The sequence below is a fragment of the Malania oleifera genome, chromosome 8 (genome assembly GCF_029873635.1).
Source record: "Malania oleifera isolate guangnan ecotype guangnan chromosome 8, ASM2987363v1, whole genome shotgun sequence".
NCBI lineage: Eukaryota > Viridiplantae > Streptophyta > Magnoliopsida > Santalales > Ximeniaceae > Malania > Malania oleifera.
Window position 1 is genome coordinate 59421476 of NC_080424.1, and position 15482 is coordinate 59436957.

Below are 15482 nucleotides of genomic sequence, written 5' to 3' on the forward strand. Positions count from 1 at the left end.
GTCTCTCATGAGGTCAAGTGTTCAAACTCTCCCGGACTCGTTTCCGCCCCTGAACTCCTAAATTCACCCTCCCTTTGGAGTTGTGGGATCAACTTCATGGGACGCAAAATTAGTCACGTGGACCGTAAAACGGACACGTGAATACCCGGTGCTTAATCCAAAAAAAAAAATAGGGATTCAAAAAAACCAAGAACTAATAGATCTAACATTCCTCATTTTTTGAGAATATTAGTCTATTTGATAAATTTTATTTTCTGTTTTTAAATTGTTCAAATATTTACAAAAATACCACCATAATGTCCAATTTTACAAGATTGTATAAAACATTTAGAAAACAATTAAAAAAAAAAAAAAACATATTCTCCAACTTTCTTATATAAATTTGGAAAACTAAAACCAAGAAACATTTTATAATTATTTGAAGAATTAAAAAAAAAAAAATTTATTTTCCACATGCAAACAAAGCCTAGACTCTCAAGAATTCTAAATAGCCATTACATAAGATTTTCAGGATCAAACAGAAGTGGCATATGGGATTCCCAAACTCCCATCCCTACAAATTTTTCAATATTTTTTTGCTAACCAATGACTAGCTAAAATTGTCTTAATTAATTGTAAAACATCCTCTATACATCTTTGTATTTAATGATGGATAAACAAGCAAACAAATAATGATGACTATAGCAACAAATATTTTACATTCCAGACGATTTCCATCTACACAGGAAAAGATTTTCCTACACACTTTTCTGATGTTCACATGCTGTTGTAATAGTTACATTCACATTTTGGCGAAGAAAGGGTAACAAACTCAGCACCAAAGTGCTTGATCTTTAACAATGCATCTCTCAAGTCCTTTTTCATAGCAGCTTCCCTTGAAATCAAGTGTCCACTTCTCAAATGTGCAGTTCAGGAAATCATAATATCCCCCATGAACTGATAGCATCTCTTTCCTTGCCCTGTCTTCTATCCATGGGTAGGTTAGCAGGTGCAGTAAAGAACGGTTGATTGACTCCTGTAATAGACAGAAAAATCCCACACCAACAGCCACAATGTGAAAACTATTAACAACCACTTTGATTATTGTTCCAAGGCAAACCTCCAAACATTTTGTTGCATTTGAGGTTACTGATATGTGGATTGCATCTGAAATCAAACACTACTCAAAGAAGGAACTTCGTTTTCTTGATTTCCCTTCTTTTCCATTGCATATAAAAAATCCCGGTTATTACCCATGCAATAAGAGTTTGACAGGGCAGATGGACCCTTCACTAGAGAATACTCGTTCAGGATCCTTGGTGTCACGGGTTGACACCTTTGTGAATGGACCGTACGGCACTTGCTAAAGCCCTCTTATTTAACTAGCCAGCCTAGCGTTTACCACAATTCACTAACAAAACACTTTGTCATTCAAGCAAATATAAACGGGAAAAATAAACATCTTATGAAAGCAATGGCACTTAAACAGTAAACATTGAAGCAGCGTAATTCATTATCAACACCTCCGTTAACAACGTGTGTCTAGCGAGGGAGGTAAGTAGACTAAACAAATTGACAATAGCTAGTGAGTTTTACAAGTTGATGAACACCCACTCTCCCCTAAAAAGCTTTCTATGCTATTCTCACTCTAGCACTAGGAAACATCAATATGATCGATGAGTCATACTCCCCTTTTTAGCCTAGGGAAAAACTATCTATGAAAAACAACCCTACACTAGTATTCACATGATGAAAACTCATCCCAAACGCACGAGACAAGCGGTCACAGGCAAGTATAATGCCCTGAACAAGCTCAGCTGGTGACGCTCCCCCACTTATGCGATCGACATCCTCGTAGACTTTGACACTAGGTACACTTCAACTTTGCCCATGAACGGTTGCATATCTTTCGCAAAAACCCAATTGATTTCTTCATCGCCAAGGCCTTTCCACTTCACTAAGAACTCCCGCCGCTTCTTCCTTGAGGATATGAACTCTCTGTCTACAAGGATGTCTTCAACTTCTCATCTGTCAAGTTGCACTGTCTTCAATTCTGCTCAGGTCGATTGACTTCTACTTAGATCTTCAATGTCGGCTTTGAATGGCTTGGGGCAGCTAACTTGAAACACAAAAATGCACTTTCATCCAAGTAGGAGGGTCAATTTTGTAAAAGGCCTTCCCAACTTTGACCAAGATGAGGAGTGGTCTTTCATATTTACGAGTGAGGAGTGGTCTTTCATATTTACAAAGTAGTCTCCTATCTCGTCCCCATAGTGACCTGTTCAGTTCAGGATTAAGCTTAACGAGCACCAAGTCATCTACGTTGAAGTGTTGTCGCCATCTCCCTTGATATGCGTGGTTCTTCAACCATTTGAAGCTTTCTCCAGGTAGGCTCGAGCAATCTCTCCATTTTGTATCCATTCTAGTGAAGATGTACGCTTTGGGACTCTTTCCTCTATACGGCTCGTCCACTGTGTGAGGTAATAGCAGCTTCTGGCCTATAACAAACTCAAAAAGGCTCTTGTTGGTTGCTGAGCTTTTTTAGGCAATGAAACAAAACTAAGCCACATTAAGTAGTTGCACCCAATTCTTCTAGTTGGCGTTGATGAAATGGCGCAAGTACTCTTCTAGTAGCCCATTGAATCTCTCCGTATGTCCGTCTGTTTGTGGATGGCAACTTGAAGTCAAGATGTGAACCGAGGATTCTGAAAAGTTATGTCCAAAAGCTACTGGTCAATCTTGAATCTCAGTCACTGACAATATCTTGGGGAATGCCTCAATACTTCACAATATTTTTAAAGAATAGTTGTATCATCTCCTCTGCCGAACAATAATTTGGTGCTACCGTACTTCAAAAACCTGTCTATAACCACGAGTATAGACCCTGCATCTCCCACTCTGGGCAGGTTGGTAATGAAGTCCAGTGAGACACTTTCCCACGATCTGGATGGTACTGGTAGGGACTCTAGCAGCCCTGCAATCTTCTTCCGCTCCATCTTATCTTATTGGCAGGTGAGACAAGTCTGAACATAATCGACCACATCATCACGCATGTGCGACAAACAATACCTCTGCTTCAGTAATGCCAAAGTGTGCTACCATCCTAGATGTCCGGCCCACATGGTATCATGACACTCTCTCAATAGTGTCTTCCTCAGATCTCCAACTCATGGCACAAAGAGTCGAGTACCATGGGTCATTAGCAATTCGTCTTCCATCCAGAACTGATGTGTTTTCACCTCTTCGGTCAGCTTCATGAGGTCCTGCACAGCTAGATCTTTCACTAAATTATCTTTGATGCGCTCCCACATCGTCATGGTAATGGTACTTACAGTCAAGTGTGTTACCATCTGCAAGGCTGCCAACTCGGCCTTCCTACTCAGTGCATTAGCAACTTAGTTCAGGTGCCTCACCTTGTGCTCAAATAAGAAATCAAATTATGCCAAGAATTCTTGCCACCGGCCTTGCTTGGGTGTCAACTTTGGCTATGTGAAGAAGTGGCTAACACCCAAGTAATCCATTTTCACCACAAACCTTGACCCAAGTAATGACGCCACACACGGAGACAATGTATCACCGCTAACATCTCCTTCTTTTGAGTTGTGTACTTTCGTTCCGCTTCACTAAGCTTACGGCTCTCGTACGCAACAGGATGTCCCTCCTATAACAAGACTCCTCCAAAGGCGTAGTCTGATGCATTTGTTTGCACCTTGAAGGGTTTCATGATGTCTAAAAGAGCAAGTACCAGATCTCTCATTATGGCATCCTTCAAGTCATCAAAGGCTCCTTGGCACTTCTCTGTCCAGTTCCACCCCGACCCTTCTTTAGTAGTTTTATCACAGGGGCAGTTGTCCTTAAGTACCCCTCTACGAACTTCCTGTAATAATTGGAAAGACCAAGAAAGGAACGCAGCTCCTTCACTATCGTTGGGATCTTCCTATCTTGAATCGCTCTCACCTTCTCCATATTCATGCTGATATGACCTTGCTCAATCACATGACCAAGGAATTTGATGTTCCGTTGAGCGAAAGAGCACTTCTCTTTCTTCATATACAGACTGTTCTCCTTCATCCTATAGAACACCTTCCGTCGATGCTCTTTATGTTCCTCCAGAGTAAAACTGTAGACAACAATATTATTCAGGTGCACCACGACAAACTTGTCAAGGTACTCACGAAATACCTGGTTCATCAAGGTACAGAATGTCGCAGGCGCATTCGTCAACCCAAATAGCATCACCAAGAATTCATATGCCCCATACCGCGTCACACAAGTTGTTTTCGGCTCATCCCCATCAGCAGTTCTCACCTGATCGTAGCCCGACCTCAAGTCGAGTTTAGTGAAGTACTTGGCATGACTCAGTTAATCAAACAGATCGGCAATCAACAAAATAGGATACTTGTTGCGCACTATCACCTTTTTGAGTGCACGTGATGTGAATGGTGTGATCCCAAGAGGAGGGGGTGAATTGGAAATTAAAAATTTCTCCTAAGTTCAATCCAGATCGCAGCCTAGGGTCTGTCTAAGCATTCACAATTTCCACAATAAGTCAAGTATGCTAATATTTAAAATCAATATGATATTCACGGTAGATTGAATATTAGCATACTGAAACCACATCATATCTCATTTTAATTTAAAGAAAGTATGCAAAGTGATTAAGCCATGAGTCTATACATACATATGCAACAAATCTCATTTAATTCAAATGTGTGCATGCAAATAATTATAACTGTAAATGAACAGACATATACATATGAAAATTTAAGTGCAAAAAGAAAATGACATAAGAAGAGAGAGAGACACACGTTATTTGTTATCGAGATTCGGCCAAACCAGCCTACGTCCTCGCCTTGCGCATACCCCCCAAGGATTCCACTAAGTGCTCACTTTAACTGGGTGGAGCAACGCCACTTACAATCCTCTCCTTACTAGGCGAGGAATACCCTAGGTTACATTACAGGACTGACCCCAACCTACACACCTCTCCTTACAGGACGAGGAAAGCCCCAACTCAATTATCAAGCTGAGCCAAACTGGTCTCCCTTACGGGGCGGAGACTTCCTAGTTCAATTACGGGCTAAACCCAATTGATCTCCCTTATGGGGTAGAGACTCCCCAGTTCAATTAACAGACTGAACCCAACCATTACATAAATAAAATATTTTGTACAAAATAAATGCTTCTAAATACAAGTAGAGATGTACAACGATGAAACTCTAAAACATGCACTCTATTATGATATGAATTTTAGTGCTCAGTAGAGTATGGGTGTTTTTCTCAAAATGATATTTCAACCTTTGAAAATTATGTGTATGATAAACTCAAAGGTTTTGATCCTAATAAAAATTTCTCCAAAAAAATTTTCAATGAGAAGTAGGAGAACCTAGGGTTTTGATTTTTCAAATGATTCTTGCAAGATAAAATTTTATCTATGAAAGCATAAATGCAAGAAGACTTTTCCAAGCACAAGAAAATATGAATGTAAAAATGTGTGCTTAAGTCTTTCAAAAAAAATTTCGAAGAATATTCATCAATAAAATAAACGGGAGAAATTCAAAGCTCACTCTCAAAATGATTTTTAAATATATATGAGCAAATGAGAGTAAGTGCAATGAAAGTAAAAATAAATGCTCAAACAAAAATACTCTCTTAAAAAAAAAAAATTCAAGGAATGATTAAGAGAATGAAGGAGAGTAAAAGATTTGCTCCAATAAAAGGATTTTTACAAAATAAGATGTATGGGGGGAACTTTGATTTAAAAAAAATTTGGGAGGATTTTCAAATTAATCAAAGTTGGTAATCTAACTTATGAGAGGGGTATATATAGAGTTTGGAAAAATTATGACCGTTAGGGACACGATTGATATTTTTAGATTTGTTTAATCAAAAAATAATTATGTTTACGCGCTAAAAACTGACCAACCCGAGAGGTTCGGTCGGCTGACCTTCAGCATTGGTCAACTGGCCGAAAAGCAATTCTGAGCCTTCGTAGGTTCAGTCAACCTAGGCCTAAGGTCGGTCTGCATGTTCTTGAGGGCCAGTCGACTGAGAGCATTTTGAGCTAAGGTGGCCAGTCAGCCGAGGAAAGTGGAAAAGTCAAATTCATAGTTTGGTCAACCGTGGAAACTGAGTTCAAAATTGGTTGGTCGACCGAACCAAGTCAAATATTTGACTCCTGACCTAATATGTGGTCGGTCGACTAAGAGATATAAAACATGAATTGGTCGGTCGACCTAGGCTTTTTAATTAAGCCAAAAAATCCAACGTTTTGTAAAATTAATTTAAGTCATGTTTTTGCCCCAATTTTGACCCTATAGTTATTTTAATAACCTTGTTTGATTTTAACTTTTATGAATAGGATTTTTTATGAAAAAATCAGTGCCCAAAGGTCTGCCTACGGCCTTTGATTCCCTACGGTTAGTTTATGGTGCTATCTGAGCATTCAAATCATATCATGCAAGATGTATACATTATTACAGAACAGATATGAAAACTAAAATACATATACAAATTAAATCAAATGTCTTCTTTTCCTTTGCTCTTCAAGTCTTCATGGAACATGTCAGGATGATGTGAGCTTTGAGTCCTTTCTGGCTTCCATCTTCCTCTTCTGTGTGTACATTCTGAATTGTAAACCTATTCAAAACACTAGGCACACACATTAGATCCAAGTGTTTTGTCAGCATCAAAACAGGAATCAGACTCAAAAAGTCAACAGCACGGTAGTCTACACACATCACATGCACCCATCAAGTTTCCTTTGAAACAAAACCAGTGCTCCAAACAGTGCTTTGGAAGGACAAATATATTCCGGTTCCAACAAATCATCAAGTTGTTTTCTCAACTCTGCTAGCTCTGGAGGCGCCATCTGATATGGCGCCTTAGCAAATGGTTTCACTCTTGGCAACAACTTGATCTCATGCTCCACACCCCATCGTGGAGGCAAGTTGTGAGGCAACTTATCCGGCATCATCTCCTTATACTAATCCAACACAACTTGGATGGTCATAGGCACCAACTCTTGGCCTACTTCCTCTACTACCACTGTGACAAGATGTTTGTTCACTCCTCAATCCCTTGTTAAGTTGCATGGCTGAAAGGAACTTCTCGTCTCCTTTCTTTGCAATGACTTGTACCATGTAAGGGTGATCTCCCATCAGACATAGGGAACTAGAAAAAGGCATAAACACTGCCTTAGTCTCCCTCAGGAATTTCATTCCCAAAATGACTTGGAAGTCATCTAAAGGCACTATTGTGAAATTCGCATTACCTGCCCACTACGCAAACTTCACAGTCACTTGCTTGGCTACTCCCAGAGAGTAGGTTGGGCTACAGAATTCACCGCTTTCATGCGTCATGAATCCTTCTCCAAGGATAAGTAGAGTCTCCCTACTTCTGCCTATGAAACAAAATTATGGGTAGCCCCGATATCCACCATAGCACGGGTGCTCCTCCAATTGATCCTCAAATTCACAAACATCAATCATTTCACTTGTGTTAACTTTCAGTGCTTTCACCTGCTTTTCCAATGCGTTCACTAGCCGCATTGCACCCATCCTTGGGGTATCCTCCTCTTCCTCATCACTTTCCAATGCCCGCTCTGCGGTGGAAGTTTGCAAGGCATTAAGTGATGCCTTATCAGGGCACTCAACAACTCTGTGAGGGTCTCAGCATAAATAGCATGAAATTTTATCCTTTCTAGTGGGTGTGTTGAACCCTTGAGACGATGAAACTTCTTTTGAAGTTGATGTCTTATAAATGACTCCCCCACTTTTGGGTTGGCCCTTCTTGAAAGACTTTCCGCTGTTTTCCCCTAAACCACTCTCTTCGAACGAAGCAATATTATATCACCAGCGTAGTCAGTCAAGCGTTCTGTAGCATCTTGTGATGTAGACAAGTCTTGAACTCTTTGTCTATGAAGTTTTGTTCTTACCCATGATTTCAATCCCTCAAGAAAATAGAACAGTTTGTCCTTTTCCGGCATGTCCCTAATATCCAACATCAAAGTAGAAAATTGTTTCACGTATTCCCTGATTGACCCAGTATGCTTGAGATCTCTTAGCTTCTTCCTAGCATTTAGGAAAGAATTGGGTCTTGAGCTCTCTCTTCAAGTCTGCCCAACAATCCACTACACAACGTCCATTGTCAATTTCACTGTACTTAGTATACCACCACAGTTTGGCGTCACCAATCAAGTACATAGTCGTAGTATCCACTTTCACCTACTCTAAGTCCATCCTCAAAGCGCGAAAGTACTGCTCCATATCAAACAAGAAGCTCTCCAACTCCTTGGCATCACAGGCACCCCCATATGTCCTAATTCTAGTACCTTGGTCTTGTTAAACCCTAGAGTGTTAAAGTTTCCCATAGCAAGAAACATCACATTCATATATGCAGTCAGATCAGCTACCTGAACTTGCAAGGTCTCCACAGTGTGGTGAAAGTCCTCTGAAATTTCCACCATCTAACTTTGTTGATGCTTTTGTGATCCCTCCAATTCATCAAAACATTCCATCAGTTAGGCCATCTCTACGGCCACATTGGGCATTGGTCGGCATGGTCATTTACCAAAGCTTTACAATCCCACAACGAAGGCAAGTAGCAACTAAAACCAAGCTTTAATACCAGGTGTCATGGGCTGAATATTTCACACAATGGATCGTGCAGCGCTAGCTAAAACCCTCTTGTTTAACTAGTCAGCCTAGCGTTTACCATAATTCACCAACAAAACACTTTTATTATCATTCAAGCAAATATAAGCGAAAGTAATAAGCAACCTATGAAAGCAATGGCACTTAAAGAGTAAACATTCAAGCAACGTAATTCATTTTCAACACCTCCGTTAAGAATTTGTGTCTAGTGAGGGGGGCAAGTAGGCTAAACACGTTGACGATAGCTAGTGAGTTTTACAAGTTGATGAACACTCACGCTCCCCTAAAGAGCTCTCTATGCTATTCTCACTCTAACACTAAGAAACATAAATATGACCGAGTCATAGTCCCCTTTTTAGCCTAGGAAAAAACTATCTCTGAAAAATAACCCTACAGTAGTATTTACATGATAGAAACTCATCCTGAATGAACGAAACAAGCGGTCACAGGCAAGCATAATGCCCTGAACAAGCTCAGGTTCTGACGCCTGGCATGGTCCCAAAAGTGGGATCTCGACTAGTGTAATGGCCAGATCCAAGCCATAAGCCCAACCACCAAATGGGTGTATGGCCAGCGGCAGGGATGCTAGCCAGGATTCAGCTTTCAGAATCCCTAGCAATGAGATTTCAAATCAATCGATGAAAATGTCCCACAACAATAAATCCCAGTTCGAGAAGACGTAAACATAGAATATTTCAAAGTGTTGAAACAAGACCATTTTCTCAACCTTTGCCTTATTTTTTTTCCATATAATTTTCCAAAGAAATCTTTCTTCAAATGACAAGGTCAATCAAGAAAAAAAAAATTGCAATTTACAAAAGTGAAGTTGTTTACTAGGCTATCTAAGCTATGATGTTCAAAGACTTAAAAATGGATAGTTACAAACACCAATCTTTCTATGAAATGCAGTTGAGTGAATGACTCAAATACCAACCCTGATAAAGTTTTAGCCAAGTTGGCTCAACATTTAAGCAAGCTGATTTAACTTGACCAAGTCTTGAGTAACATGACATTTGTAAAACAGTGGGAACCTGTTACTTTCAGTCCACAAAACAGAATGGAGTTGAAATGAAATAGAATAAAAAATTTAACAAAGAACATATAGAAATAGAGTGACAAATCCCATTCCATAGAACTCGACCCCATTCCATCCCTCAATACCAAATGCATGCTTAACAATTATCATGCTATGGCTTGGATATAGAATGAGAATGGAAGAAGTCAATGGTACCTTCTCGCAATGTCTGCATTGCTGGTCAAAGCTAAGATGAGCCACAGCAGCTTTTGTTCTTAACATTGCAACTTTCCCATTGGCAATCCAATTTTTCATAAAGCTACTAAGAATACAGGCCAAAGAATTGCAATGAGAAACTTGCACAAAAACCATTGAAAAACATTAAATAAGAAATAGTAACATGAGATGAAAGGAAAGGAGTCATAAAACCAAACCTAGAGTTTACGTCATCTCGAATGCTCATAAGGGTCTCAATTCCTGCACAACTGCTGTGACCAATAACTAGTATATTTTCAACCTATAGAAAGCAAAGCCAATCTCAATTTTCAACTAGAAACAAATAGGGGTGTTCAAAAACCTGCTCAATCCATCCAGCCTAAGTCAGATTGACCCAAAAAATCGGTTTCGAATGGTTTATGGGTCGGTTGGCAATTTCCTATTTTGCATAAGCCAACTCCCAACTATATGGGTCGATTGCAGGTTTAGTGTCTAAACCACCCAATTCAACCCAACTAATACATATATATAATATTATTATTTATAATAATAATGACCTACAACCACCTAGGACCTATAAAAGAGTGCATAGGATGGAACAGGGGATTGGCACATTTTGGAGTGTCTTAATTTTAAAGTTTCCAAATTTATTTTGATGTAATAATGTTTATTGATATGATATTTTTTGTCCTCTTGGAAGACAATGGACATATTTTGCATTTTATAATTTAATGTGGCTGACAGTATGCATATTAAAAAATAGACATAATATTATTTTCTTTTATTACTTTTAAAACCTTCTTCATATTGTGTTATAAATGCAAAATTGAAAATTGTCAAGTACTTATTATGTTACATCGTATCATTATATCGACAATATTTTTTGTTTTTAATGAGAAATATACTAATCTGATATATTTAACTTGAACAACACTAGTGTAAGTAGTGTTTTCAATGTAAAAAAAAATGTTATTGTTTGGCGAAACTCTCACACAAATTCCTTTATGTTTCCTTTATTTTCTACTTCACCTTTAAACAAGCTAAACCGCCAACACAATCCAACCCACCCGATAATCAAACCAACCCAAACCGCATCCTTAATGGTTTAGCTTAGGATTGGCCTTTAGCCAAACCAATAAGATCAAATCAGTTGGAATTTTGGGCCCAACCCAACTCATGAACACCCCTAGAAACAAATAGAGTCTTGTAAGATGTGAGATCAAAGCAGTTTAATAAGGATGCAGAAACAAAAGAAGAAAGAAACACCAATCCATACACAACATTCTTATTTCATGTATCCAGTCCAATTTAAAAGCATATAATCAAAATCAAATGTTTACAAGGAAAAATTCTCACACCAAAAAAAAAGAAGAAAAAAGACACAAAAACCCTATTTTCAAAACTTTCCAGCGCGTTTTAAACATCTTGTGAAATCTCTCCATTACCAACAGCTTCCCTAGGTTTCAACATTTTCCATCCTATTGGTGCTGAACTCCCCAACTTCAAATTTTCCAATTGACAGAAATTTTCCTCAGTGCAATTTTTTTAGACCACCTATTTGGAATTTCTAATGACCATGTAGAACAGGCAAAATATATAGACCCAAAGGATGTGCAAGTCTTTGCCCATTTTAGTCGAGCACAGAGAAGTATAGAGAAATGTTGAACACACACTTACTTCGAGAGTATTTACAGCAAATTCAAGGGCAGCATTTGTTTCTGACGGTCCATACTGCAGCAAGATAAACTCAACTAGTAAATTGTCAATTCAGCCATTTGCATTGTAATTTGAAATAAGGAGGATATATACAATTGTCACTACCTCAAAAGGGGGCACAAGATTCGCCACATTTCGAATCATGAAGGCTTCTCCTGGTTGGAATCCTAGGATGTTAGAGGGGCATACCCTGGAATCTGCACAAGCAATTACCATAAACTGTTTTTGAACAAATCAGATTAAACAGAATGGCCCAAATATTATTTACATGTGCAGCAGCAGAAGTCACAAAAAAACATGACAATAAACAGGCTTAGTATTGAGAGCCATTGGCAAAAATGTTGTTTGCTCATCACCTTTGGTGATTGTGCTTTGGCAAGAGTTTGATAATGCTCTGATTCTTTCCTGTTCAAAGCACTTGTTATCAAGGGGCAAGAAAAAGTAAAATTGTTCCAAAGCTAAGAAGCCTATTATTTTATTGCTAATTGGTACTTACAAGTATTTGTGCTTCTTAAAACTCAAAAATCTGTGCTCCATCTCACGAAACAAATCCAGACCATGATCATTTTTGGGCATATTCTCAAATTGAGAGCTTGTTAGTTCTTGATTGGGTCCTGGGGGATTGCTTGGGGCTACCAATCTCTTAATTGTATTTCTCCTACATATAAAGGAACCAAAAGATTTACATTATTCGGGCACTGTGAATCAAATACAATAATGTATAGTTACAAATTAGATTAAATAGTCTCAATGCCCTTCCCCTTGTGTTGAGTTGTGACTGACTCATATATGACTCATATTCAAAGAGGCGGTCCACTTGAAGTCTGTAAATAAGGAAGCATCAGAGGCTATTTACATATACTTGTAGCCAAGGGTTGAAACCCTAAGGCAGTTCTGATTGACAGTGTAGCGAAGATTTTAACTAGGGCTTCATGGACAAAAGAAACTGCCAAACGAAGTAAATTGTTGTTTTATTGTTTTCTTCTGTTTTCATTTCGATTCCTGCGTGCTTTGCATAAAAAGTCTTGAAGCGCATGTACAAATTGCATACAAGTCGTTAGAATCTAATAACAATTTCATTTCATAGTAGGTAACAAGGTAGTTTTAAATGGTAAGAACTCAGAGCTGGTTCTTTGCACAATTCAAATGACAACAATAACAAACAACAAACCAAACCTTAAGTCCCACTAGGTGAGGACGGCTGCATGAATCCTTTGCTGCCAATTTGCACAATCGTTGTCAATTTCCTCCGAAAACTTAGGGGTTATTGAATCCTTACACAGTATCTCATTCAAAGTTATTTTAGATCTACCCTATCCCTTCTACTGCCAATAACAATAACTAGTTCACTCTTCACTGGTGCACTATTTGGCCTATGTTGCAGGTGCCCAAACCATCTAAGTCGTCCTTCCTTTATCTTATCTTATACAGGTATGCCTAACCTACCACAAATATGTTTATTCCTTAATGATCTTCTAATGTTATACTAGCACCCATCTTGGCATTCTCATTTTAGGAATTTTTACTTTTTGGATATGTTGTTTCTTAGTTACCCTACATTTTGTTCCATATAGCATAGCTGGTCTTCTAACCATCCCCTATAAAACTTTCATTTTAATTTTAAGGCTATTCAACAATCGCACAACGTGCTCAAAGCACCTTTCCATTTTATCCACCCTACATTAACTCTATGTATAACATCTTCTATGTACACAAAATTCATATTAACAAAAAACACAAACTTAGCCATAAAATTCAATCTGGCTGCCATCCACTTAGCACAATAGCATGCCCCACATACAACATGATAAAACCATTGGGACAAACATCTAAATGAGTGCGTTGAATTGTGGAATGGTTAAGATTCATATTATCATCTTTTTTTTCATTTAAATGATGAAATGATTGGACCAATGAGAAAGTAGGGCACAATATTTTTCCCATACAGACATGGGGCATAGAAAGCAAGCCTTATAATGCAACCACTTTTGACAGAAGTAGCAATGTTGTTTTCCAAGAAGCTTATTAGGGGGGAAAAAGAAAGAAAATAAAACTTCAAAGGTACAATGCTGGAAAGCTGGAAGTTACAAGAGAGAGAGAGAGAGAGAGAGAGAGAGAGAGAAGGAACTAAAGAGGAGAGGTAGAAGAATCTAATCATCCATTCCTTCACTCTTTTATTCTTACTGCTTTTATATTTATAGCATTGTGTAGTACTGCAACTGTTATGGAAAAACTACAATCCCTATAAACTCTTAACTAATTACTTTAGGCTACCAACAGGAACCTAGCATCTGTCAACCAATTGCAGCAGTTGGCAACTACCCAACTAACTTCCCAAACAACTACTTTAATAAATTAAGTCCCTCTCTGTTAAAGACCCTTCTCCTCGAGGGTGAAATTCAGAAAACTGTCACTGTATGTCAGACAAATTCCCAAGTAGCTTCCTCTAATATTAATATATAAGAGGGCAGACCATGAGCTGTACATAGGTTCTGGGAACCGCCAACTGGGCTCTCCCTCCATCTTCTCTTCTTTTCACTTCTCCAACTCTAACCCTATCTGCTGTGTTTAATTCATTGAATCTTCAATTTTTTTTATAATTACAACATGGTATTGGAGCCATAAAATTATCTAAACCTGATCAATCTGAAGTAGCTACAGCCCTTCTGTTCCTATCCTTTTCTCTCCCTTGTCAACTCTTAAGGCAGGGTTTCTTATCCTTCTCAGCCATGAGCCACTCGAGTGTGTTGTGTGGCTCATAGTAGTTTGCTCATTTAAAGACAGAACCCTACTCTTCTGACATACAGCTGTTGCTTTTCTGATGCTTCCTCTGACTGCTGATCGAGTGATGATACTGTTCTGATGCTGAAATTGCTGTTTTCATGCCTACTGTGCTGCTAGCTTCCATCAGGTTGGTTATTGAGCGCCTGTTGCTGTTTCAGGTGCCTGCAGAGCCTCGTTGCAGTCTGCCCTGTTCTGTGTGCTCAAAGTATGGTTTGCTTGTTCTATGTGGTCCAAGAGTGGTCCGCACTGTTCTGTGGGGTCAAAGCCAACTTTGACAGTATGTGTAAGAGACTATACGTCTGATTCATCCTAGGCATAACTTCAGCTCTGTGAACATAGCTGCCTCTTGAAATTCTGGATAGCAGTTGTGTGTTTGTTGCCTGATTCTGCTTTGTTGCTGCGTGTTCATTCCTGATATTGGTGCGCTGATTGTAGTGTATTGTGTGTCATTCTAAGTGACTCCCTGTCTCCAGCCTACTAACATATATCACGGCTGGAAGAATCTTACTTGATGGTGCTTTCTTTCATCCTTCCTAAGCAAAGTGGGAGTTTCTCTTCCTTAAGCCCAGATGCTCGAGGGAAGTAGATGCTCCTATCAACAGAGTTAGGTCATGAGAAATACTATGTTGAAACTTTTTCTGATTGTGTTGAGAATTGTAATGCAATGGAACCCTAGCCTCCATCAACTCTAGCCGCCATCAACCCTAGCCGCCGTCAACCCCGATCTAGTCACCCCTCCCTCGCTTGGCCTCATCTTCGTCGTCAACCCTCACCTGCTGCCATCGATTTTCCCTCACCGTCGCCGTCTGCCAATCACCGTCGCCGTCGTCAAAATAGACGCCGTTAGTCCTCTCTGCTGTCAGCCCAGTCTAGTCGTCCCTCCCTAGCTTGGCCTCACCACTGCCCTCACCATTCGTCAGAGGGCGGTGTTTTGTTCGGAGTTCTAAGCTTTTTTAAAGTGTTGTTGTTACTTTCCTAGGTTGCCCATGGCGGCACCCATTCCACCGGTGACTCCCTCACCAGTGGGGACTTTTGAACCTGGAGATACCGGTAAATATACATATTCTCAAATGGTAACAAACACGTTGGTGCCTACGTTCAAAATCCCAATGCATTAT

General features: G+C 39.3%; 1 protein-coding gene across 6 annotated transcripts in view; it reads right to left on the reverse strand.

The window, feature by feature from the left end:
- Positions 1 to 590: 590 nt before the first annotated feature.
- LOC131162455 (beta carbonic anhydrase 5, chloroplastic-like) overlaps positions 591 to 15482 on the reverse strand; it is a 31864-nt gene continuing 16972 nt past the window's right edge. For 2 of the 6 annotated variants that reach the window (XM_058118949.1, XM_058118947.1), the window contains exons 4-10: positions 12077 to 12238; positions 11937 to 11985; positions 11686 to 11799; positions 11542 to 11595; positions 10083 to 10165; positions 9865 to 9967; positions 591 to 1015 (exon numbers count right to left, since the gene is read on the reverse strand). In XM_058118949.1, coding sequence (XP_057974932.1) covers positions 812 to 1015; positions 9865 to 9967; positions 10083 to 10165; positions 11542 to 11595; positions 11686 to 11799; positions 11937 to 11985; positions 12077 to 12238 — 769 coding nt within the window. In that variant the 3' untranslated portion in view covers positions 591 to 811. Of the gene's footprint in view, positions 1016 to 9864; positions 9971 to 10082; positions 10166 to 11541; positions 11596 to 11685; positions 11800 to 11936; positions 11986 to 12076; positions 12239 to 15482 lie in introns of all 6 variants that reach the window. The other 4 variants (XM_058118951.1, XM_058118950.1, XM_058118948.1 and 1 more) reach the window with 4 other exon arrangements.